The sequence below is a fragment of the Notolepis coatsorum genome (assembly GCF_963971535.1).
Source record: "Notolepis coatsorum genome assembly, chromosome: 8".
Lineage (NCBI taxonomy): Eukaryota > Metazoa > Chordata > Actinopteri > Aulopiformes > Paralepididae > Notolepis > Notolepis coatsorum.
The window spans coordinates 78,652,115-78,679,141 of NC_140172.1; the positions used below are offsets into that span (position 1 = coordinate 78,652,115).

Below are 27,027 nucleotides of genomic sequence, written 5' to 3' on the forward strand. Positions count from 1 at the left end.
GCCAGGCGGTGTACTATTGGGGGGACAGGGCCCGCTCGGCTTACGGCCATACCGACCTGAACACGCCCGATCTCGTCCGATCTCGGAAGCTAAGCAGGTTCTGGCCTGGTTAGTACTTGGTTGGGATACCGCCTGGGAATACCAGGTGCAGTAACTGAGGGGCCTTTGTCCGAATACGCTGGCGATGTGGGGGGCGGGGCACTACGTGCCCACCTGGTGGGGTCTTGATGCTGGCATCATGGACTTCTCCGGGCCCCCATTCCAGGGAGTCCAGTCCTTTTGGTGGGTCTGGGTCTTCCTTCGCGCTCCGCTGCTACGGCCTTGCCACGGGGTTGGGTTTGCCCTTGACCCCGTGATTCTGGGGGCAGTAACGAGGTTGTTCCTCCGTTCGTTCCCGGGTGGCATGCGGGTTGTGCGTGTGTGTAGTCGTGGGGTCAAGCCACGGTCTGCTCACCCTGTGCGTTGAGTTGCTTGAGTGCCTCTTCGCACGGTCGGGTCCGTCGCCTTCCCGTGAAGCCCCTAATAGGGGGGATACCCTCCATTAGGGGGGGTCGGGGGGGCTCGGCCCTCCCTGTTCTGATGGTTTTGGGGGGCTGTCAGCGGGGTGTATTTGTCAGCCAGCGGCTCCGCTTGGCCTCCCCTTGTGCAGTAGTGATGCCAAGCAGAGCCCCTAATGAAACAGAACGTTAGGTTATGACTATAACCAAGTTCTGTTAATTAGGGGTGACGCTTGGCATCAGACGGCCGCTGCAGCCCTTGACCTCACCTTGTGGTGAAAGCTTGGGAAGGAGGAGAGCAGGTGACCACACACCTGCTTATGAAGGTAAGCTGATGAGGGGTGTGGTCAGACTAATACTGGTATTAAAGGTACATTTGTGGAATTTATTCAGTGCGCGTGCACGTACGCGAGGAAGTGCAGTAGTGATGCCAAGCGTCACCCCTAATTAACAGAACTTGGTTATAGTCATAACCTAACGTTATAAACTACTAGGTCCTAAAATGAATCTACTGGGTCCTAAAGGCAGTGCTTTAATACATTATGGCTTCTAGGAGGATAAAACACTGTTTAAACACAAGTTTCTAGGGGGTAGAGGGAGAGAGAGAGGAGAAACAAAAGAACGACAGAAGAGAGACTCAGAGAGAGGGAGAGAGGAGAAACAAAAGAATGACAAGAGAGACTGAGATGGAGAGAGAGAGGAGAAACCAAAGAACGACAGAAGAGAGACTGAGAAGGAGAGAGAGAGGAGAAACAAAAGAACGACAGAAGAGAGACTGAGAGGGAGGGAGAGAGGAGAAACAAAAGAAAGGCAGAAGAGAGACTGAGAAGGAGAGAGAGGAGAAACCAAAGAAAGGCAGAAAAGAGAGGAGGGAGAGAGAGGTAAGAGACAAGAAAAAGGATTTTTGTGCACAATTATGACTACATGAACCTTGTGGTTTTGGTGATGCAAGGCCTTTTCAGTACCCGTCCTGTAGCCATGGTGATGCAAGGCCTTTTCAGTACCTGTCCTGTAACCATGGTGATGCAAGGCCTTTTCAGTACCTGTCCTGTAACCATGGTGATGCAAGGCCTTTTCAGTACCTGTCCTGTAACCATGGTGATGCAAGGCCTTTTCAGTACCCGTCCTGTAACCATGGTGATGCAAGGCCTTTTTGGTACCCGTCCTGTAACCATGGTGATGCAAGGCCTTTTCAATACCCGTCCTGTAGCCATGGTGATGCAAGGCCTCTTCAGTACCCGTCCTGTAGCCATGGTGATGCAAGGCCTCTTCAGTACCCGTCCTGTAGCCATGGTGATGCAAGGCCTTTTCAGTACCTGTCCTGTAGGCCTATTCTTTATTCCCAGCGGAAGAGTGCTGCCGAGTGCTTCCGCGTTTTCCCTGATTGGCTGCGACACGCCCCGCGGCAGCGCGGCAGCCGCAGAGCGGAGCGGAGCGGCAGAGCTTGCGGCATTATGTAGCCGTAATCCCCAATGTTTTTCATTTGACGCTTAGCTCAACTGGTATGCTGCCGTGCTGTGGATCCTGCGGTCTGTTGGTGACAAGTTCGATTCCCTTCAATTTTTTATTTTTATTTTTTTTAACATGCATTCTTTCGCCGGTTAAGTTTAGGCATGTTAACTTTAAGCATTGTTTCGGAATTGGTTATGGTTAAGGTTAGGCATTGTTTCGGAGTTGGTTAAGGTTAGAAGGATTAAGTTTAGGCGCTGTTAAGGAGATGGTTAAGGTTAGAGTTTGTCTTAGAGAATGGCAATATTCTTTCGGAGTTGGTTATGGTTAAGGTTAAGGTTAGGCATTGTTTCGGAGTTGGTTAAGGTTAGAAGGGTTAAGTTTAGGCGCTGTTAAGGAGCTGGTTAAGGTTAGAGTTTGTCTTAGAGAATGGCAATAGACAGCCTATTTCCGCACTGCCGCTCTCTCGCGCTGCCGCGGTCACATGGGCGTCGCAGCCAATCAGGGAAAACGCGGAAGCACGCGACACACTCTTCCGCTGGGAATAAGCTACACGCGTCCTGTAGCCATGGTGATGCAAGGCCTATCAAGACCTATAGCCAATCGAGTGGCCGAGAGCTTCAGGGGAGATGAGTGTACCTGTTTTGGATAACTTTTTATCTCGACCAGGTGGCAGCATAATACAAGTGATTGAGTGAACAGCACAGAGGGGAATTCCCTGAGGTGGACATTGAAATGGCTGCTATAAATGAAACATTGATCAGGACAGAGTCTGAAGAACCTCACCCTGATCAGGCAAGTTGCCCAAGAAGAACAGGTGTGAGGAGGACATTGTGGATATAGCTCTGGATATTACGTTTCAAGTTAGCTAATGAAGTTAGCTGCTGTTAACGTCACTAGATAGACTAACATTAGATAGACTAACTATACCGTAATTACAACTATAGGCGTAGACCAGGGTTTAACCCCTGGTCGTCAAGAGAGAGGGGAGATGAGGAAGATGAGCTGGTGCTGATGGGGAGTGAAGATGAGCTTCTCTTGTCGGTTTTATTTATTTTTTAATAGGCCTTTATTTTCACAAGTACATTTAGGATAAGTAAGTTTAGCTTTCGGACAAGTAAAATATCTGAGCCACCTGTCCGACTCTCTCTCTCTCTCTCTCTCTCTCTCTCTCTCTCTCTCTCTCTCTCTCTCTCTCTATCTCAGTAATGTTAGCAGCTAAGGTCTACGTTATCACCTCACTGGTTATGTTTATAGGGGCATTCATTATGTATGTATTTTCCCTCACATTATAAAATGTAATGCAGCAGGGGAATTTTTGTAGCAACCATTTATTCATACAACATGGAAAGGAAAAATGGGCATTCTAAACATTGTGTGAAAGCCCTCTATTGACTATAGGCAGAACAGTAGGAATACAGCCTGGTGAACATTTGCACTCTACCGAGTGAACTTTTCTAGTTCATGATGGTTTGTTTAGATATGAAGTGATCTTCACATATTATAACGTATCATAGGGATTATGTCTTTGGTGATTTAGATTTTCTCTTTCTCTCTACCTCTCTCCACCTCTCTTTCTATCTACCTCTCTTTATGTCTCTCTCTCTATTTCTCTGTATCTCTCTCTCTCTCTTTATCTCTCTCTACATATCTTTGTCTGTCTGTCTGTCTGTCTCTCTCTCTCTACCTATCTTTCTCTCTACCCTGTATTTCTATCTCTCTGTCTCTGTCTCTGTCTCTGTCTCTGTCTCTCTCTCTCTCTCTCTCTCTCTCTCTCTCTCTCTCTCTCTCTCTCTCTCTCTCTCTCTCTCTGCAGAAGGCTGATGTGGCAGTGGCTCCACTGACCATCACCTTGGTGCGAGAGGAGGTGATAGACTTCACCAAGCCTTTCATGTCTCTGGGAATCTCCATCATGATCAAGAAACCCACCAAGTCTAAACCAGGAGTGTTCTCCTTTCTGGACCCTCTGGCCTACGAGATCTGGATGTGTATCGTCTTTGCCTATATAGGAGTCAGTGTGGTGCTGTTTCTGGTCAGTGTGTGTGTGTTGTTGTTGTCATAACACCAACTCTACCCTAACCATATTAGTCATAAAACCAACCCTACCCTAACTCAGGTGTAAAACCTAAAATTACCCTCTACTCTGTTAGTCAACAAGTTAACATCTAATGTTAGTTGACAAGTTAACCTCTACTGTTAGTTGACAAGGTAACCTCTACTGTTAGTCAACAAGTTAACCTCTACTGTTAGTTGACAAGGTAACCTCTACTGTTAATCAACAAGTTAACCTCTACTGTTAGTCAATGAGTTAACCTCTACTGTTAGTCAACAAGTTAACCTCTACTGTTAGTCGACAAGTTAACCTATAATGTTAGTCAACAAGTTAACCTCTACTGTTAGTCAACAAGTTAACCTCTACTGTTAGTCGACAAGGTAACCTCTACTGTTAGTCAACAAGTTAACCTCTACTGTTAGTCGACAAGGTAACCTCTACTGTTAATCAACAAGTTAACCTCTACTGTTAATCAACAAGTTAAGCTCTACTGTTAGTCAACAAGTTAACCTATAATGTTAGTCAACAAGTTAACCTATAATGTTAGTCAACAAGTTAACCTCTACTGTTAGTCAACAAGTTAACCTCTACTGTTAAGTTAAGCTCTACTATTAGTCAACAAGTTATACTGTTAGCTTGTCAATGACTTACCTTCTAATGTTAGGCTAACAGTAGAAGTTAACTCATTGACTAGCTAACAGTAGAAGTTAACTCATTGACTAGCTAACAGTAGAGGTTAACTCATTGAATAGTGTTAGCTCTACTGTTCGTTAGTCAATGAGTTAACTTCTACTGTTAACCTCCACTGTTAATCAACAATTTATTTATATACTGTTAGCTAGTCAATGAGTTAACGTCTAGGCTACTGTTAGTCAAAAAGTTTACATCTACTGTTAGCTAGCCAATGAGTTAACCTATACTGTAAGATACACAATGAGTTAACCTATACTGTTAGCTAGTCAATGAGTTAACCTCTACTGTTAGATAGTCAACAAGTTAACTTTATAGATAGTCAACAAGTTAGCTTCTACTGTTAGCTAGTCAACAAGTTAACCTCTACTGTTAGCTAGTCAAGAAGTTAACTTAGCTACTGTTATAGTCAACAGTATAATTAAATGTCAATCAATATCTATAAATAAAACTAACCTTCTTACTGTCATCTACGGAATCCCTAAGAGGCCATACATTCATACATTTATTTACTCTGTTTTCCCGTGATAACGAGTTAATTTAATTTGTTTTCTCGAGATCTCGAATTATTTATGTCATTATCTCGAAATAACAAATGTTGTTTTCCCGAGATAACGGATACGTTTCTCGAGATCTCGAGAAAACGAAACGATAGTCTAGTAGTAGGCCTATATTAAATCAGGAAACATCATTCAGTGTAGCAATGTCAGAGGAGCAGGAGGATATTGATCACGCATCACATATCTCTTCAATCAAGGCCTAACACAGGCTGAAATAGCTTTATGCCTTGCTGTTACAGATAATATACACATTAGTGTGCGTCATCTAAGAAGACGGCTAGCACACACAAGGGGGGGTATTTCACGAAGGTGGCTAACTGAGTAAGCCTGACTTCTGCACTGAGTTAACCTCTACTGTTAGCTAGTCAATGAGTTAACCTCTACTGTTAGCTAATCAACAAGTTAACCTCTACTGTTAGCTAATCAACAAGTTAACCTCTACTGTTAGCTAGTCAATGAGTTAACCTTTACCATTAGTCAACAAGTTAACCTCTACTGTTAGCTAATCAACAAGTTAACCCCTACTGTTAGCTAGTCAATGAGTTAATATCTACTGTTAGGTAATCAAAAAGTTAATCTCTACTGTTAGCTTGTCAATGAATTAACTTTTACCGTTAGTCAACAAGTTAACCCCTACTGTTAGCTAGTCAATGAGTTAATCTCTACTGTTAGCTAATCAACAAGTTAACCTCTACTGTTAGCTAGTCAATGAGTTAGCCTCTACTATTAGTCAACAAGTTAACCTCTACTGTTAGATAGTGAATGAGTTAACCTCCACTGTTAACTAGTCAATGGGTTAACACATCATCTGTGTTTTAGGTTAGTAGGTTCAGTCCGTATGAGTGGCAGGGGGAGGAGTCAGGTGACGAAGACGAGGCTCCGACCAACTCCTTCTTACAGCGACATCCAACCAGTTATTCCTCCGTTGAACCAGGATACACCCAGGACCAGACCCAGAACCAGACCAAGGAGAAGGAGAAGGATCCAGAGCACACAAATGACTTTGGCATCTTCAACTCCCTGTGGTTCTCTCTGGGAGCCTTCATGCAGCAGGGCTGTGACATCTCCCCCAGGTAGGACACACCTGATGAGTTTTATTTCATGACCTGAGTTTTATTCATGACCAACCTGATGGTTTTATTTCCTCTCTTTCCCCTCCTCTCTGTCTCTCTTTTCTCTGTCATCCTCTCTCATTCCACTTATATCGTTATCTCCAGGTCTCTGTCAGGTCGTATAGTGGGAGGTGTGTGGTGGTTCTTCACCCTCATCATCATCTCGTCGTACACAGCCAACCTGGCAGCCTTCCTGACCGTGGAGAGGATGGTCTCTCCTATAGAGAGCGCTGAAGACCTGTCCAAGCAGACGGAGATAGCATACGGAACGCTGGACGGAGGCTCGACCAAAGAGTTCTTCAGGGTAAGGATGGATACGGACAGACGGACGGACGGACGGACAGATAGATGGATGGATGGATGGATGGATGGATGGATGGATGGATGGATGGATGGATGGATGGATGGATGGATGGATGGATGGATGGATGGATGGATGGATGGATGGATGGATGGATGGATGGATGGATGGATGGATGGATGGATGGATGGATGGATGGATGGATGGATGGATGGATGGATGGATGGATGGATGGATGGATAAGATAAGATCAAATGTTCCTTTATTGAAATCCAAAGGTCATAGCAGCATGGGGGAGGGGGAGGGGAGGTAGAGGCAGGATAATAGAAATGACAATAAAAACATGTGCAAATAAAAAATGTAAACATAAAAGACAAAGAACCAGGTAAAATATGAATGCAAAAAAAATAAATAGAGGTGAGGATCTGGTCAGCCGGGCAGGTGAGGCATATTTATACTTTATTGAAAGTAACTAAGTAAGCTCATGTTGGGGGGGGACGCCATTCCACAGCTTTGGGGTAGCAACTGCAAAGGCAACGGCTCGGTCGCCATTGGTCTTCAGCCTAGATGGAGAGACCACTAGGAGAGAGTGACTGGAGGACCTAAGCGATCTAGGAGCAACATGGGGTGAGAGGAGATTCATTGAGTAAGAGGGAGCCAGGCCATTGAGGGCTTTGAAAACTAAATATAAGAGCTTCAAATGGATCCTGTACTGGACTGGGAGGCAGTGAAGCTAAAACTGGGGTGATGTGGTCTCTCTTTTTAGTGCTAGTCAGCATTCTGGCTGCAGCATTTTGTACAATGTGATGAAAGCATGTATAACTTTCTCCATGTCAGGAAAGGACAGAAGAGGCTTGATTTTTGCGATGGACCTGAGCTGAAAGAAGCTGTCTTTGATGGCAGAGTTGACCTGTTTGAGGTCTGGGTCAAAGATTACACCAATATCTTTTGTCTGTGATTTGAGATATGTAGATAGATATGATTTGAGTGTAGAAACAGATGTGTGTGGATTTGGGGGAACCAAAAACAATCATTTCTGTCTTGCTGTCATTTAGCTGGGGAACGTTATTTGTCATCCAGTGTTTGATGGCAGTTGGTGAGGGTTTGCAGGGGGCACAGGTTGGTGAGTTTCAAAGGGAGGTAAAGCTGAGTATCATCTGCATAACAGTGAAAGGAGATGTTATATTTGGGAAAGAGGATGGGCTCTAGAGGATGGGCCCTATATTGCTAATAACAACACAATGACAGGTGAGACATAATGTTACTCTATTGATAATAATATCACAATGGCAGGAGAGACATATGTATACTCTATTGATAATAATAACACAATGCACGTATGTACACCCTGGTATCATATACAGATTATATCCTAAGCCAACCCCATGTGCTGATATATATAGTTAACTACCTTAAGTCTACTCTGTACAATGTGCAATACTCCATACTGAGATGAATAGATAGATGGATAGATATAGACAGATGGATGGATGGATGGATGGATGGATGGATGGATGGATGGATGGATGGATGGATGGATGGATGGATGGATGGATGGATGGATGGATGGATGGATGGATGGATGGAAGGAGTAAGGAGTAACCAGTGCGATATGACCCCTCCCCCAGCGATCGAAGATAGGGGTATTTGAGAAGATGTGGTCCTACATGAAGAGCGCAGACCCTTCAGTGTTCGTTAAGAACACCCCAGAGGGCGTGGTGCGGGTCAGGAAGTCTAAAGGGAAGTACGCCTACCTGCTGGAGTCCTCCATGAATGAGTACATTGAGCAGAGGAAACCCTGCGACACTTTGAAGGTGGGAGGAAACCTGGACTCCAAGGGCTACGGAGTGGCCACGCCTAAAGGATCACCTCTCAGGTAAAACACTCTCACCTCAGAGGGGGTGGCTGGGTGGCTTGTCCTGTTGTGGGGTTTTACCAGGGAGTTCATTCACCTGTGAAAAATGTTAGTTTCCATAAAAATATATTGAGTGAGCAGTTTGCTTCTTCTTGATGTAAATACAACTTGATGTATGTATCCAGTTGAGAATGTTAGAATCAACAGTGGAAATAAACCTTCATCTAATTCAGAAGCATGCATGTGCCTGGCTGTCACTTGCCAGAGGACATTTGGATTTCAGAACATTAAACTCATTGATTGAAAAACTGTCAATACAATTGCATGGTTTTACTTGGTTGCCTAGGCACATGGTGCTTTGCGTTTTGCGCATGGGAGGAGCAACCTGGTATGTACCATTAACCCTAACCATGCTGCCCCTAAACCTAACCCTCTCACAAAGCCATTGGTAGCGTCTCTAAAGTCAGTGAACTTTTGGCGCGGCACATTGCAGGATTTCAAGGCAGTGCAAGCCACTATTGGTCTCTCTGCTCTTTAGGGCACAACACATTCTTCCATTGAAAACAACAGTCAGCACCATTCCCTGCTTGAGAGCCCAGTAACACATTGGCTTACAGAGGAGGTGTAGATCTGAGGCTCCCGGAGAAGAAGCCATAGCCTTTGCTAGCATGAATGACATCTGTATTTTAAACCAAGAATGGTCCTCATTCTCGAACGTGTTCGTAAGTGCCTTGGTAAATATCTTGGTAAAAATTTAATGCGAACAGATTTACGGAAATCCTCCTCCGGATTCCTGAACACGTAAAGCAGTCTTCGTAAACGGGGGGAAACGTCCGCAGCTGTGCTGAATGAACTGACGTCACTCACTCACATCTCCAGGCGTGTTCACGTTTATCCTCATTCACATCTACAGGCACGTTCACGTTTATCCTCATTCACATCTCCAGGCACGTTCAGGAGGTGAGAGGGTCTGCATTGCATCTCTGCTGTGTTGATCCTTGGATTCAACAGGTGTGGAACCGATTTGTGACTGATCACAATTCGATTAGATGTATCGTCATCATACAGCACAAGTACAATACAACATCCAACCAGAGTGCAAATGTAACAGTATACAATATACAATCAAGCCGTTTCTACTGGGTTTTAGATGTGCGCAAGCAATGTAATGAATAAAACCAACAATAAATAATATCATAAGAACAAGACAGTATATGGAATATTAATAGTCTATTCCACTATATCCGCAGCGATCACAGGTTAGTTCTTATTTATTTATTTATTTTCGGACATGGTTAGTTGAGTCATGACTATATATATAAAACGTGATTGTTAATGATACAAATAGTGTCGTATTTATTATCATTATAATTATTTAATTCCACGGATATCTGTCATATTGAAGTGATGGCAATCCCCAAGGACTTGTCCCAAAGAAGGCTCTTCCAAACTCAGGTGCATGCCATACATCGAGACATAGTCGTATTTATTATCATTATAATTATTTAAAATGGATGTCTGTAGAGCCATGTCAAGAGCCAATCGTGCAGTCGTTCAGTATTGACTTCTACAGTAGGACTTACTACTATAATACCTAATAAAACAAGTTATTCGAATAATAAAAGCCTACTGCTGGAACGATTCATTTCGCACGTATACAGTATGTGTGTGTGTGTGTGTGTGTGTGTGCTTGTGTGCTAAGGCTGCTTCACTAACGCATTTATTGTGTTTAGCAGAAGGAAGGAATACATCAAACCAACAATAAATAATATCATAGAGAAGAAGACAGTATATGGCATATTAATACAGTAGCTATATATCCGCGGTGATCAGTGTGTAATGCTCACGATGCCTCATTGAGTCAGGACTATAAATGCAAAACGTAATTATTAATGATACAAATATAGTCGTATTAATTATCATTATAATTATTTAATTCCACGGATGTCTGTAGTATCGGCAATCCCCAATGACTTGCCCCAGAGAAAGCTGTTGAAACCACAAGCGCACACCGGTCTGTCCGACTTACTGTCTTTTCAAGTACGTAAATCCTACAAAGAATTTACAATGCGAAGCCGTTCGAGAATGCCAAATAAGTATGTAAATCGAGTTACGAAAGAATTCCTTGGTAAGTTTTACGTATGTCCATTCGAGATTGAGGACCAATGAGTTTAGGGAGATATCAATATCAGTATGTATGCAACATGATAATTATGATTATCATTAAATACAAATTTTCTGTGAAATAACCAGATAAGACACAGCACATCATGTTGGGTTTACTTGAGAAAAGCTCATGCAAATTGTTTCCTTAATACATGTTTGAGTATGTTCAGTAGTTTCTTAGGCATCAATTTGTCATGTCCAGTTCATTATCAGCTTAATGTCTGTCTTGTGCGTCACATAGTCAGTCTTCTCACTTCTGTTGATTTAGTCATAGGTTTCCCTTCTGCTGTGTTATTCTTGTATCAGAAGTGAATGTAAAGGAAACAGACTCAGGTAACATTATACATTTACAGTGTTGATTTAACCTTTTCAACAACACATTATATAGAGTGAAAATAGTAGGAGCATTGCTAGGGTGAGTTAGGTATTAGTTCATCCATATTGGATTCATTATATTTCTACATAGTGTTTGTTTAGGAGAGTGAAAACAGTACAAGTGTAAAGGGTGAGTGAATAATTGCTCAGCTCCAGCAACTGTAGCCAATATTTGTCCAGTCCACCAGTCCAGTCTAGTCAAATTAAATTAAATTAAATTAAATTAAATTAAATTAAATTAAATTAAATTAAATTAAATTAAATTAAATTAAATTAAATTAAATTAAATTAAATTAAATTAAATTAAATTAAATTAAATTAAATTAAATTAAATTAAATTAAATTAAATTAGTTCAATTCAGTTCAATTCAGTTCAGTCCACCAGTCCAGTCCAGTCCAGTCCAGTTTAGTCCGCCAGTCCAGTTCAGTTTGGTTTCAGAATGTGAAAATAACCTCAGAGACCTTATCATTGAATTCCCTCCATTCTCATTGTAAAGGGGCTGTTACACAAGGAAGTGTTGTAGACGATGCAGATAGACAGTGTATCTTTCAGCAGGGATGGAGAGGGACAAGTGGAGTCAATCAATATGAATAACAACACCTGTTCCTAACAGAGAGACAGCAAGTAAATGTAGGAGAATATCGCTTTGGAGAGAGTGGTCAGTTCACTCGCCTTAATGTTTTTTCCTTATTGAGACAGTAGGAAGGCTGAGAGGGAGACAGGGTAGGAGAGACACAGGAGAAAGGGTTCTTGAGACAGTAGAAGGCTGAGAGGGAGACAGAGTAAGAGAGACACAGGAGAGATGGTTCTTTATTGAGACAGTAGGAAGGCTGAGAGGGAGACAGAGTAGGAGAGAAACAGGAGAGATGGTTCTTTATTGAGACAGCAGATAGGCTAAGAGGGAGACAGAGTAGGAGAGACACAGAAGAGAAGGTTCTTTATTGAGACAGTAGGAAGGCTGAGAGGGAGACAGAGTAGGCGAGACATGGGAGAGAATGTTCCTAATTGAGAGTGTAGGAAGGCAGAGAGGGAGACAGAGTAGGGGAGTGATTGGAGAGAAGGTTCCTAATTGAGACAGTAGGAAGGCTGAGAGGGAGACAGAGTAGAGGAGACACAGAAGATAATGTTCTTTATTGAGACAGTGGGAAGGTTGAGAGGGAGACAGAGTAGGGGAGGCATGGGAGAAAGGTTCTTTATTGAGACAGTAGAAGGCTGAGAGGGAGATGGAGTAGGGGAGACGCAGGAGAGAAGGTTCTTTATTGAGACAGTAGGAAGGCTGAGTGGGAGACAGAGTAGAGGAGACACAGAAGATAATGTTCTTTATTGAGACAGTGGGAAGGTTGAGTGGGAGACAGAGTAGGGAAGACACAGGAGAAAGGGTTCTTTATTGAGACAGTTGGACGGCTGAGAGGGAGACAGAGTAGGAATTACACAGGAGAGAAGGTTCTTTATTGAGACAGTAGGAAGGCTGAGAGGGAGACAGAGGAGGAGAGACACAGGAGAGAAGGTTCTTTATTGAGACAGTAGGAAGGCTGAGAGGGAGACAGAACAGGAGAGACACAGGAGAGAAGGTTCTTTATTGAGACAGTTGGAAGGCTGAGACGGAGACAGAGTAGGAGAGACACAGAATAGAAGGTTCTTTATTGAGACAGTAGGAAGGCTGAGAGGGAGACAGAGTAGGGGAGACATGGGAGAAATGGTTATTTATTGAGACAGTAGAAGGCTGAGAGGGAGACGGAGTAGGGGAGACACGGGAGAAAATGTTCTGTATTGAGACAGTAGGAAGGCTGAGAGGGAGACAGAGAAGGAGAGACATAGGAGAGAAGGTTCTTTATTGAGACAGTAGGAAGGCTGAGAGGGAGGCAGAGTAAGAGAGACACAGGAGAGATGGTTCTTTACTGAGACAGTAGGAAGGCTGAGAGGGAGACACAGTAGGAGAGAAACAGGAGAGATGGTTCTTTATTGAGACAGCAGGAAGGCTAAGAGGGAGACAGAGTAGGAGAGACACAAAAGAGAAGGTTCTTTATTGAGACAGTAGGAAGGCTGAGAGGGAGACAGAATAGGAGACACAGGAGAGAGGGTTCTTTATTGAGACAGTAGGAAGGCTGAGAGGGAGACAGAGTAGGAGACACAGGAGAGAAGGTTCTTTATTGAGACAGTAGGAAGGCTGAGAGGGAGACAGAATAGGAGAGACACAGAATATAAGGTTCTTTATTGAGACAGTAGGACGGCTGAGAGGGAGACAGAGTAGGAGAGACACAGGAGAGAAGGTTCTTTATTGAGACAGTAGGAAGGCTGAGAGGGAGACAGAGTAGGAGAGACACAGGAGAGAAGGTTCTTTATTGAGACAGTAGGAAGGCTGAGAGGGAGACAGAGTAGGAGAGACACAGAAGAGAAGGTTCTTTATTGAGACAGTAGGAAGGCTGAGAGGGAGACAGAGTAGGGGAGACATGGGAGAGAATGTTCCTAATTGAGAGTGTAGGAAGGCCGAGAGGGAGACAGAGTAGGGGAGAGATTGGAGAGAAGGTTCCTAATTGAGACAGTAGGAAGGCTGAGAGGGAGACAGAGTAGAGGAGACACAGAAGATAATGTTCTTTATTGAGACAGTGGGAAGGTTGAGAGGGAGACAGAGTAGGGGAGGCATGGGAGAAAGGTTCTTTATTGAGACAGTAGAATGCTGAGAGGGAGACGGAGTAGGGGAGACACAGGAGAGAAGGTTCTTTATTGAGACAGTAGGAAGGCTGAGTGGGAGACAGAGTAGGGAAGACACAGGAGAAAGGGTTCTTTATTGAGACAGTAGGACGGCTGAGAGGGAGACAGAGTAGGAATTACACAGGAGAGAAGGTTCTTTATTGAGACAGTAGGAAGGCTGAGAGGGAGACAGAGTAGGAGAGACACAGGAGAGAAGGTTCTTTATTGAGACAGTAGGAAGGCTGAGAAGGAGACACAACAGGAGAGACACAGGAGAGAAGGTTCTTTATTGAGACAGTAGGAAGGCTGAGACGGAGACAGAGTAGGAGAGACACAGAATAGAAGGTTCTTTATTGAGACAGTAGGAAGGCTGAGAGGGAGACAGAGTAGGGGAGACATGGGAGAAATGGTTCTTTATTGAGACAGTAGAAGGCTGAGAGGGAGACGGAGTAGGGGAGACACGGGAGAAAATGTTCTTTATTGAGACAGTAGGAAGGCTGAGAGGGAGACAGAGTAGGAGAGACACAGGAGAGAAGGTTCTTTATTGAGACAGTAGGAAGGCTGAGAGGGAGGCAGAGTAAGAGAGACACTGGAGAGATGGTTCTTTACTGAGACAGTAGGAAGGCTGAGAGGGAGACACAGTAGGAGAGAAACAGGAGAGATGGTTCTTTATTGAGACAGCAGGAAGGCTAAGAGGGAGACAGAGTAGGAGAGACACAGAAGAGAAGGTTCTTTATTGAGACAGTAGGAAGGCTGAGAGGGAGACAGAGTAGGGGAGACATGGGAGAGAATGTTCCTAATTGAGAGTGTAGGATGGCCGAGAGGGAGACAGAGTAGGGGAGAGATTGGAGAGAAGGTTCCTAATTGAGACAGTAGGAAGGCTGAGAGGGAGACAGAGTAGAGGAGACACAGAAGATAATGTTCTTTATTGAGACAGTGGGAAGGTTGAGAGGGAGACAGAGTAGGGGAGGCATGGGAGAAAGGTTCTTTATTGAGACAGTAGAAGGCTGAGAGGGAGACGGAGTAGGGGAGACGCAGGAGAGAAGGCTCTTTATTGAGACAGTAGGAAGGCTGAGTGGGAGACAGAGTAGGGAAGACACAGGAGAAAGGGTTCTTTATTGAGACAGTAGGACGGCTGAGAGGGAGACAGAGTAGGAATTACACAGGAGAGAAGGTTCTTTATTGAGACAGTAGGAAGGCTGAGAGGGAGACAGAGTAGGAGAGACACAGGAGAGAAGGTTCTTTATTGAGACAGTAGGAAGGCTGAGAGGGAGACAGAACAGGAGAGACACAGGAGAGAAGGTTCTTTATTGAGACAGTAGGAAGGCTGAGACGGAGACAGAGTAAGAGAGACACAGAATAGAAGGTTCTTTATTGAGATAGTAGGAAGGCTGAGAGGGAGACAGAGTAGGGGAGAGATTGGAGAGAAGGTTCCTAATTGAGACAGTAGGAAGGCTGAGAGGGAGATAGAGTAGAGGAGACACAGAAGATAATGTTCTTTATTGAGACAGTGGGAAGGTTGAGAGGGAGACAGAGTAGGGGAGGCATGGGAGAAAGGTTCTTTATTGAGACAGTAGAAGGCTGAGAGGGAGACGGAGTAGGGGAGACGCAGGAGAGAAGGTTCTTTATTGAGACAGTCGGAAGGCTGAGTGGGAGACAGAGTAGGGAAGACACAGGAGAAAGGGTTCTTTATTGAGACAGTAGGACGGCTGAGAGGGAGACAGAGTAGGAATTACACAGGAGAGAAGGTTCTTTATTGAGACAGTAGGAAGGCTGAGAGGGAGACAGAGTAGGAGAGACACAGGAGAGAAGGTTCTTTATTGAGACAGTAGGAAGGCTGAGAAGGAGACACAACAGGAGAGACACAGGAGAGAAGGTTCTTTATTGAGACAGTAGGAAGGCTGAGACGGAGACAGAGTAGGAGAGACACAGAATAGAAGGTTCTTTATTGAGACAGTAGGAAGGCTGAGAGGGAGACAGAGTAGGGGAGACACGGGAGAAATGGTTCTTTATTGAGACAGTAGAAGGCTGAGAGGGAGATGGAGTAGGGGAGACACAGGAGAAAATGTTCTTTATTGAGACAGTAGGAAGGCTGAGAGGGAGACAGAGTAGGAGAGACACAGGAGAGAAGGTTCTTTATTGAGACAGTAGGAAGGCTGAGAGGGAGACAGAGTAGAGGAGACACAGAAAATAATATGTTCTTTATTGAGACAGTGGGAAGGTTGAGAGGGAGACAGAGTAGGGGAGGCATGGGAGAAAGGTTCTTTATTGAGACAGTAGAATGCTGAGAGGGAGACGGAGTAGGGGAGACACAGGAGAGAAGGTTCTTTATTGAGACAGTAGGAAGGCTGAGTGGGAGACAGAGTAGGGAAGACACAGGAGAAAGGGTTCTTTATTGAGACAGTAGGACGGCTGAGAGGGAGACAGAGTAGGAATTACACAGGAGAGAAGGTTCTTTATTGAGACAGTAGGAAGGCTGAGAGGGAGACAGAGTAGGAGAGACACAGGAGAGAAGGTTCTTTATTGAGACAGTAGGAAGGCTGAGAAGGAGACACAACAGGAGAGACACAGGAGAGAAGGTTCTTTATTGAGACAGTAGGAAGGCTGAGACGGAGACAGAGTAGGAGAGACACAGAATAGAAGGTTCTTTATTGAGACAGTAGGAAGGCTGAGAGGGAGACAGAGTAGGGGAGACATGGGAGAAATGGTTCTTTATTGAGACAGTAGAAGGCTGAGAGGGAGACGGAGTAGGGGAGACACGGGAGAAAATGTTCTTTATTGAGACAGTAGGAAGGCTGAGAGGGAGACAGAGTAGGAGAGACACAGGAGAGAAGGTTCTTTATTGAGACAGTAGGAAGGCTGAGAGGGAGGCAGAGTAAGAGAGACACTGGAGAGATGGTTCTTTACTGAGACAGTAGGAAGGCTGAGAGGGAGACACAGTAGGAGAGAAACAGGAGAGATGGTTCTTTATTGAGACAGCAGGAAGGCTAAGAGGGAGACAGAGTAGGAGAGACACAGAAGAGAAGGTTCTTTATTGAGACAGTAGGAAGGCTGAGAGGGAGACAGAGTAGGGGAGACATGGGAGAGAATGTTCCTAATTGAGAGTGTAGGATGGCCGAGAGGGAGACAGAGTAGGGGAGAGATTGGAGAGAAGGTTCCTAATTGAGACAGTAGGAAGGCTGAGAGGGAGACAGAGTAGAGGAGACACAGAAGATAATGTTCTTTATTGAGACAGTGGGAAGGTTGAGAGGGAGACAGAGTAGGGGAGGCATGGGAGAAAGGTTCTTTATTGAGACAGTAGAAGGCTGAGAGGGAGACGGAGTAGGGGAGACGCAGGAGAGAAGGCTCTTTATTGAGACAGTAGGAAGGCTGAGTGGGAGACAGAGTAGGGAAGACACAGGAGAAAGGGTTCTTTATTGAGACAGTAGGACGGCTGAGAGGGAGACAGAGTAGGAATTACACAGGAGAGAAGGTTCTTTATTGAGACAGTAGGAAGGCTGAGAGGGAGACAGAGTAGGAGAGACACAGGAGAGAAGGTTCTTTATTGAGACAGTAGGAAGGCTGAGAGGGAGACAGAACAGGAGAGACACAGGAGAGAAGGTTCTTTATTGAGACAGTAGGAAGGCTGAGACGGAGACAGAGTAAGAGAGACACAGAATAGAAGGTTCTTTATTGAGATAGTAGGAAGGCTGAGAGGGAGACAGAGTAGGGGAGAGATTGGAGAGAAGGTTCCTAATTGAGACAGTAGGAAGGCTGAGAGGGAGATAGAGTAGAGGAGACACAGAAGATAATGTTCTTTATTGAGACAGTGGGAAGGTTGAGAGGGAGACAGAGTAGGGGAGGCATGGGAGAAAGGTTCTTTATTGAGACAGTAGAAGGCTGAGAGGGAGACGGAGTAGGGGAGACGCAGGAGAGAAGGTTCTTTATTGAGACAGTCGGAAGGCTGAGTGGGAGACAGAGTAGGGAAGACACAGGAGAAAGGGTTCTTTATTGAGACAGTAGGACGGCTGAGAGGGAGACAGAGTAGGAATTACACAGGAGAGAAGGTTCTTTATTGAGACAGTAGGAAGGCTGAGAGGGAGACAGAGTAGGAGAGACACAGGAGAGAAGGTTCTTTATTGAGACAGTAGGAAGGCTGAGAAGGAGACACAACAGGAGAGACACAGGAGAGAAGGTTCTTTATTGAGACAGTAGGAAGGCTGAGACGGAGACAGAGTAGGAGAGACACAGAATAGAAGGTTCTTTATTGAGACAGTAGGAAGGCTGAGAGGGAGACAGAGTAGGGGAGACACGGGAGAAATGGTTCTTTATTGAGACAGTAGAAGGCTGAGAGGGAGATGGAGTAGGGGAGACACAGGAGAAAATGTTCTTTATTGAGACAGTAGGAAGGCTGAGAGGGAGACAGAGTAGGAGAGACACAGGAGAGAAGGTTCTTTATTGAGACAGTAGGAAGGCTGAGAGGGAGACAGAGTAGAGGAGACACAGAAAATAATATGTTCTTTATTGAGACAGTGGGAAGGTTGAGAGGGAGACAGAGTAGGGGAGGCATGGGAGAAAGGTTCTTTATTGAGACAGTAGAATGCTGAGAGGGAGACGGAGTAGGGGAGACACAGGAGAGAAGGTTCTTTATTGAGACAGTAGGAAGGCTGAGTGGGAGACAGAGTAGGGAAGACACAGGAGAAAGGGTTCTTTATTGAGACAGTAGGACGGCTGAGAGGGAGACAGAGTAGGAATTACACAGGAGAGAAGGTTCTTTATTGAGACAGTAGGAAGGCTGAGAGGGAGACAGAGTAGGAGAGACACAGGAGAGAAGGTTCTTTATTGAGACAGTAGGAAGGCTGAGAAGGAGACACAACAGGAGAGACACAGGAGAGAAGGTTCTTTATTGAGACAGTAGGAAGGCTGAGACGGAGACAGAGTAGGAGAGACACAGAATAGAAGGTTCTTTATTGAGACAGTAGGAAGGCTGAGAGGGAGACAGAGTAGGGGAGACATGGGAGAAATGGTTCTTTATTGAGACAGTAGAAGGCTGAGAGGGAGACGGAGTAGGGGAGACACGGGAGAAAATGTTCTTTATTGAGACAGTAGGAAGGCTGAGAGGGAGACAGAGTAGGAGAGACACAGGAGAGAAGGTTCTTTATTGAGACAGTAGGAAGGCTGAGAGGGAGGCAGAGTAAGAGAGACACTGGAGAGATGGTTCTTTACTGAGACAGTAGGAAGGCTGAGAGGGAGACACAGTAGGAGAGAAACAGGAGAGATGGTTCTTTATTGAGACAGCAGGAAGGCTAAGAGGGAGACAGAGTAGGAGAGACACAGAAGAGAAGGTTCTTTATTGAGACAGTAGGAAGGCTGAGAGGGAGACAGAGTAGGGGAGACATGGGAGAGAATGTTCCTAATTGAGAGTGTAGGATGGCCGAGAGGGAGACAGAGTAGGGGAGAGATTGGAGAGAAGGTTCCTAATTGAGACAGTAGGAAGGCTGAGAGGGAGACAGAGTAGAGGAGACACAGAAGATAATGTTCTTTATTGAGACAGTGGGAAGGTTGAGAGGGAGACAGAGTAGGGGAGGCATGGGAGAAAGGTTCTTTATTGAGACAGTAGAAGGCTGAGAGGGAGACGGAGTAGGGGAGACGCAGGAGAGAAGGCTCTTTATTGAGACAGTAGGAAGGCTGAGTGGGAGACAGAGTAGGGAAGACACAGGAGAAAGGGTTCTTTATTGAGACAGTAGGACGGCTGAGAGGGAGACAGAGTAGGAATTACACAGGAGAGAAGGTTCTTTATTGAGACAGTAGGAAGGCTGAGAGGGAGACAGAGTAGGAGAGACACAGGAGAGAAGGTTCTTTATTGAGACAGTAGGAAGGCTGAGAGGGAGACAGAACAGGAGAGACACAGGAGAGAAGGTTCTTTATTGAGACAGTAGGAAGGCTGAGACGGAGACAGAGTAAGAGAGACACAGAATAGAAGGTTCTTTATTGAGATAGTAGGAAGGCTGAGAGGGAGACAGAGTAGGGGAGAGATTGGAGAGAAGGTTCCTAATTGAGACAGTAGGAAGGCTGAGAGGGAGATAGAGTAGAGGAGACACAGAAGATAATGTTCTTTATTGAGACAGTGGGAAGGTTGAGAGGGAGACAGAGTAGGGGAGGCATGGGAGAAAGGTTCTTTATTGAGACAGTAGAAGGCTGAGAGGGAGACGGAGTAGGGGAGACGCAGGAGAGAAGGTTCTTTATTGAGACAGTCGGAAGGCTGAGTGGGAGACAGAGTAGGGAAGACACAGGAGAAAGGGTTCTTTATTGAGACAGTAGGACGGCTGAGAGGGAGACAGAGTAGGAATTACACAGGAGAGAAGGTTCTTTATTGAGACAGTAGGAAGGCTGAGAGGGAGACAGAGTAGGAGAGACACAGGAGAGAAGGTTCTTTATTGAGACAGTAGGAAGGCTGAGAAGGAGACACAACAGGAGAGACACAGGAGAGAAGGTTCTTTATTGAGACAGTAGGAAGGCTGAGACGGAGACAGAGTAGGAGAGACACAGAATAGAAGGTTCTTTATTGAGACAGTAGGAAGGCTGAGAGGGAGACAGAGTAGGGGAGACACGGGAGAAATGGTTCTTTATTGAGACAGTAGAAGGCTGAGAGGGAGATGGAGTAGGGGAGACACAGGAGAAAATGTTCTTTATTGAGACAGTAGGAAGGCTGAGAGGGAGACAGAGTAGGAGAGACACAGGAGAGAAGGTTCTTTATTGAGACAGTAGGAAGGCTGAGAGGGAGGCAGAGTAAGAGAGACACTGGAGAGATGGTTCTTTACTGAGACAGTAGGAAGGCTGAGAGGGAGACACAGTAGGAGAGAAACAGGAGAGATGGTTCTTTATTGAGACAGCAGGAAGGCTAAGAGGGAGACAGAGTAGGAGAGACACAGAAGAGAAGGTTCTTTATTGAGACAGTAGGAAGGCTGAGAGGGAGACAGAGTAGGGGAGAGATTGGAGAGAAGGTTCCTAATTGAGACAGTAGGAAGGCTGAGAGGGAGACAGAGTAGAGGAGACACAGAAGATAATGTTCTTTATTGAGACAGTGGGAAGGTTGAGAGGGAGACAGAGTAGGGGAGGCATGGGAGAAAGTTTCTTTATTGAGACAGTAGAAGGCTGAGAGGGAGACGGAGTAGGGGAGACGCAGGAGAAAGGGTTCTTTATTGAGACAGTAGGACGGCTGAGAGGGAGACAGAGTAGGAATTACACAGGAGAGAAGGTTCTTTATTGAGACAGTAGGAAGGCTGAGAGGGAGACAGAGTAGGAGAGACACAGGAGAGAAGGTTCTTTATTGAGACAGTAGGAAGGCTGAGAGGGAGACAGAACAGGAGAGACACAGGAGAGAAGGTTCTTTATTGAGACAGTAGGAAGGCTGAGACGGAGACAGAGTAAGAGAGACACAGAATAGAAGGTTCTTTATTGAGATAGTAGGAAGGCTGAGAGGGAGACAGAGTAGGGGAGACATGGGAGAAATTGTTCTTTATTGAGACAGTAGAAGGCTGAGAGGGAGACGGAGTAGGGGAGACGCAGGAGAGAAGGCTCTTTATTGAGACAGTAGGAAGGCTGAGTGGGAGACAGAGTAGGGAAGACACAGGAGAAAGGGTTCTTTATTGAGACAGTAGGACGGCTGAGAGGGAGACAGAGTAGGAATTACACAGGAGAGAAGGTTCTTTATTGAGACAGTAGGAAGGCTGAGAGGGAGACAGAGTAGGAGAGACACAGGAGAGAAGGTTCTTTATTGAGACAGTAGGAAGGCTGAGAGGGAGACAGAACAGGAGAGACACAGGAGAGAAGGTTCTTTATTGAGACAGTAGGAAGGCTGAGACGGAGACAGAGTAAGAGAGACACAGAATAGAAGGTTCTTTATTGAGATAGTAGGAAGGCTGAGAGGGAGACAGAGTAGGGGAGACATGGGAGAAATGGTTCTTTATTGAGACAGTAGAAGGCTGAGAGGGAGACGGAGTAGGGGAGACATGGGAGAGAGGGTTCTTTATTGAGACAGTAGGAAGGCTGAGAGGGAGACAGAGTAGGAGAGACACAGGAGAGAAGGTTCTTTATTGAGACAGTAGGAAGGCTGAGAGGGAGGCCGAGTAAGAGAGACACAGGAGAGATGGTTCTTTACTGAGACAGTAGGAAGGCTGAGAGGGAGACACAGTAGGAGAGAAACAGGAGAGATGGTTCTTTATTGAGACAGCAGGAAGGCTAAGAGGGAGACAGAGTAGGAGAGACACAGAAGAGAAGGTTCTTTATTGAGACAGTAGGAAGGCTGAGTGGAAGACAGAGTAGGGGAGGCATGGGAGAGAGGGTTCTTTATTGAACAGTAGGAAGGCTGAGAGGGAGACAGAGTAGGAGATACACAGGAGAGAAGGTTCTTTATTGAGACAGTAGGAAGGCTGAGAGGGAGACAGAGTAGGAGACACAGGAGACAAGGTTCTTTATTGAGACAGTAGGACGGCTGAGAAGGAGACAGAGTAGGAGATACACAGGAGAGAAGGTTCTTTATTGAGACAGTAGGAAGGCTGAGAGGGAGACAGAACAGGAGAGACACAGGAGAGAAGGTTCTTTATTGAGACAGTAGGAAGGCTGAGAGGGAGACAGAGTAGGAGAGACACAGAATAGAAGGTTCTTTATTGAGACAGTAGGAAGGCTGAGAGGGAGACAGAGTAGGGGAGACATGGGAGAAAGGGTTCTTTATTGAGACAGTAGGAAGGCTGAGAGGGAGACAGGGTAGGAGAGACATGGGAGAGAGGGTTCTTTATTGAGACAGTAGGAAGGCTGAGAGGGAGACAGAGTAAGACAGACACAGGAGAGATGGTTCTTTATTGAGACAGTAGGAAGGCTGAGAGGGAGACAGAGTCGGAGAGAAACAGGAGAGATGGTTCTTTATTGAGACAGCAGGAAGGCTAAGAGGGAGACAGAGTAGGAGAGACACAGGAGAAAAGGTTCTTTACTGAGACAGTAGGAAGGCTGAGAGGGAGACAGAATAGGGGAGACATGGGAGAAAGGGTTTTTTATTGAGACAGTAGGAAGGCTGAGAGGGAGACAGAGTAGGAGAGAAACAGGAGAGATGGTTCTTTATTGAGACAGCAGGAACGCTAAGAGGGAGACAGAGTAGGAGAGACACAGGAGAAAATTAATAATATTTATATAATTATCGTTAAGATAATTAACGAGACACGGGAAGCAGGATACCTCTCCTGGTGTTGATGTTTATTCTCATAAACATACTCTGCACAGTTCTGTAATGTCCTTGAACAGTCTTTGAAGAAAAACTAAATTCATTATTCTCCACCGTCTCTTCTCTCATTAGTCCAATGGTTCTGAGGCCTTGTCGTAGCCAACAACCATTCCCTGTTAGCCGAAGCTAGCGATGATGTGGCACTTCCCCTCCCCCACCCAGCGAGGGTGAGGAGGGATTTCAAAGTCTCTGATCAGCGCGTCTGCTCGATTCCACGTCGTGTCTTAATCTAACTTACCCCTGAAGGAACTCACATCTCATAACGTCTCCCCCTAGCAACAGGCCCCACCCCCTCTTCTCGTTACTACGTGACACGCTACCATGGCAACGGCTGGTCACCTTTAACACACTAAACGTCCGTTTCTATTGATGTCAAACTCTTCCATTAGCTCTGACCAAACCTGCCTCCACCAGTGCTTATCAATGTTTTTATATTTGATATTTTTATTACAGTTTTTAGACATTACAGTAGGCACTACGGACGTGACATACATACACATATAAACAAAACGAAAAAAAATGGAAAAAAACACCAAAAAACATAGAAAAAAATAAAATAATAATAATAAAAAAAATTATAAAAAAAGATTAAAAAATAAGTTCTCAGAGCACTTCATGTTACAGAGTTGTTCCTATACAGTGTCCTTGTTTCAGGAGGTGAGAGAAGTAGAGATAAAGGGTTGCCACACCACATAAAAATGTTCACTTGATCCCCGCAAAGTATATTTTATCTTTTCAACTTTTAGATGATACATTACATCACAAATCCACCTGCCAAATGAGGGAGGATGTTCGTTTCTCCAGTTCATAAGAATGAGACGTCTTGCTAGAAGGGAGGAATAAGCAATACAGTTAAGTTGTGCTTTTGGTAGATGTAAATCCTCGGAAAGAACACCAAAAAAAAACAGGAAATGACATGGTTCCAGTACCAGACCTGCCAGGTCTGAGTAGAGCTTAAATATGGACTCAGAGCCCATGGCTCTATTAGAACTGGCTTCCCAGTCTAACTTGAAAACCCACACCACTAAATACTGTACTCCTCATCTGAGATCTAATAGCAGAGGCTGTCACCCACCGATATATACATTATATACACATTGAAAAACATAGATTCCTTCACTAGTGAAGAGACTCTGTTACTGTGGACAGAGGAGGTGAGACTACTCTACTCTACTCTGTCCTGTCCTATTCTGTCCTGTCCTGCTCAGTCCTGTTTTGTTCTGATCTGTCCTATTCTGTTCTGCTCTGTCCTGCTCAGTCCTGTTTTGTTCTGATCTGTCCTATTTTGTTCTGTTGTGATCTTTCTGTCCTATTCTGTTCTGTTCTGTTCTGTTCTGTTCTGCTCTGTCCTGCTCTGTTCTGTTCTGTCCTGCTCAGTCCTGTTTTGTTCTGAGCTGTCCTATTCTGTTCTGCTCTGTCCTGCACAGTCCTGTTTTTCTCTATTCTGTCCTACTCTACTCTGTCCTGTTCTGTCCTGCTCTATTCTGTCCTGCTCTACTCTGTCCTGTTTTGCTCTATTCTATCCTGCTCTACTCTGTCCTGTCCTATCCTGTCCTGTTCTGTCCTGCGCAGTCCTGTTTTGCTCTATTCTGTCCTGCTCTGCTCTGTTCTGTCCTGTTCTGCTCTGCTCTGCTCTGCTCTGCTATGTTTTGTTCTCTGTTCTGTTTTGTTCTGTTGTTCTGTTCTGTTCTGTCCTGTAGTATGATTACTATGATAACCCATCTATGATTATATTTGACAGCACATCCACTCTTAGATATATTTTGCCTATATATAATTTGTATAATAATAAATGTAATATTTTTTTTTACTTTTAATTTATTTATTGTATAGTAATATAGTATAGTATAGTAGTAGCACACGTATGGAGTCGGCAACTAGCATTTCACTGCACATTGTACTTGTACGACAAATAAACTTTGATTTGATTTAAAACCCAAAGCTTTTAATTTAGTGAGGAGAATCTGGTGGTCAACAGTGTCAAATGATATCTCGAGGTCTAATAGAACCACCATGCCACATAGTGGATCAATCTCTTTCTTTATATAATCAGATATAATAATAAACCATAAACATGTGCTGAGTGTGACTCTATAAAACCAGATTACATTTCATACAACAAAGCAAATGTAGCTGTTATTTCTCCAAGACTTTCGACTCCCAAAATGGAAACTGGTAGATAATTTCCTTCTTGTGCACAGCACCATTTCACCTAGACCAGTTGCTTCAGAACATCTAGAGCAGTCAATGCTCAAGTCCAAATCCGAGTCATCAGTGCTCAAGTCCAAGTCGAGTCATGAGTCTTGAAAATCAGTCCAGGACTCGAGTACTACAACACTGAAACCACCTCCCCTGTCTCCTCTCTCCTCCGTCCCTGTACTGAGAGCACGCCTTCAGTGATGCACCGACTCCAGGAATATGATTTATAATACATTTGTTCATGAATTGTCATGGTATGGCAAATACAAATGCAGTTACTGGTAACTCATAGGCGTTGCAGTGATAATGAGGCAAAATGTGAATCGCAAGGTTTTTTTTTTCTTTCTTTGTGTTTCCCTTTTCTCCAGACACACACCGTTCCAAAAAATATTAAAAATATTTCCACTGCTCCAAATCAAGAAGAAAATATGACTGCAGGTATCCTTTGACGGCAGACATGACGGTCGTGTCAGTTTAACGATCAGACAAAGGGAAACTACTCAACTGAGAACAGAACAGATAATGGGGCAGCATCCGCTCCTCATTCCTCATCTATGAAAAATAGCCCATATATTTCATATTTAGGTTATATATCATTCTTATGTATGAGAAATTCATTAGATAATAGACTGTAGAAACAAAATCTTGAACATGGGCCCATTTGAATTTGCAGGAGAGATGAAGAACATCACACGTTGTTGTTGTTGTCGTTGTTGTCATTGTTGTCATTGTTGTCGTTGTTGTCTTTGTTGTTGTTGTTACCACTACTACTACAACTACTACTCATTAACTTGATTGATGTTGCTCCAGCATGCTAGCTAGCTCTCTAGGTATGTTATATCCAGACTGTTTAATTAGTAGATATATCTATAACACCATGCTAGCTCTAGGTCTGTTATCCAGACTGTTTCATCAGTATATCTATAACGCATGCTAGCTCTAGGCCTGTTATCCAGATAGTTTAATCAGTAGATATATATATAACACCATGCTAGCTCTAGGCCTGTTATCCAGACTGTTTTCACCAGTAGATCGATTTATAACACCATGCCAACTCTAAGTCTGTTATATCTAGATTGTTTTCATCGATATATCTATAACACCATGCTAGCTCTAGGCCTATTATCCAGAATGTTTCATCAGTAGATATAACACCATGCTAGCTCTAGGCCTGTTATCCAGACTGTTTAATCAGTAGATATATTTATAACACCATGCTAGCTCTATAGGCCTGTTATCCAGAATGTTTAATTAATCAGTAGATATATCTATAACACCATGCTAACTCTAGGTCTGTTATCCAGACTGTTTAATTAGTAAATATATCTATAACACCATGCTAGCTCTTGGCCTGTTATCCAGATTCTTTAATCAGTAGATAATAGATATACTATAACACCATGCAGTCTGTTATATCCAGACTGTTTCATCAGTAGATATTTCTATACCACCATGCTAGCTCTAGGCCTGTTATCCAGACTGTTTAATCCAGGGGTCTCAAACTCAATTTACCTGGGGGCCGCTGGAGGTAGAGTCTGGGTGAGGCTGGGCCACATAAAATATTATACATATATTATGATTTTTTTTAATTTTTTTTGCAAAATCAACTCTGCCTCTCTTTGTTAACTACAACAAGCAATGCTGTTTGTTAGTTAAGATGAGGTCAGACTCTGCACCGACAGATTTGTGTTCATTGTGCTGCTTTTATAAAGCCTCAAATGACGGCTTACAATATTTCATGAAAGCAAAGTGTTTTGTTTGTCTAAGATTTAAAAAGGTTTAAACTTTACAGCACTGCCAAAGTTGAACAAAGTGCTGTACA

At 44.3% G+C, this 27,027-nt stretch overlaps 1 protein-coding gene across 1 annotated transcript in view; it reads left to right on the forward strand.

The window, feature by feature from the left end:
• Window positions 1–27,027, forward strand: part of LOC311233494 (glutamate receptor 1-like) — a gene marked incomplete at both ends in the record, with an annotated part of 411,656 nt that overhangs the window by 348,155 nt on the left and 36,474 nt on the right. The window contains 4 exons of the mRNA XM_084320461.1: window positions 3,763–3,986; window positions 6,077–6,322; window positions 6,467–6,665; window positions 8,291–8,538. Of these exons, the coding sequence (XP_084176587.1) occupies window positions 3,763–3,986; window positions 6,077–6,322; window positions 6,467–6,665; window positions 8,291–8,538 (917 nt within the window). The remainder of the gene's footprint in view (window positions 1–3,762; window positions 3,987–6,076; window positions 6,323–6,466; window positions 6,666–8,290; window positions 8,539–27,027) is intronic.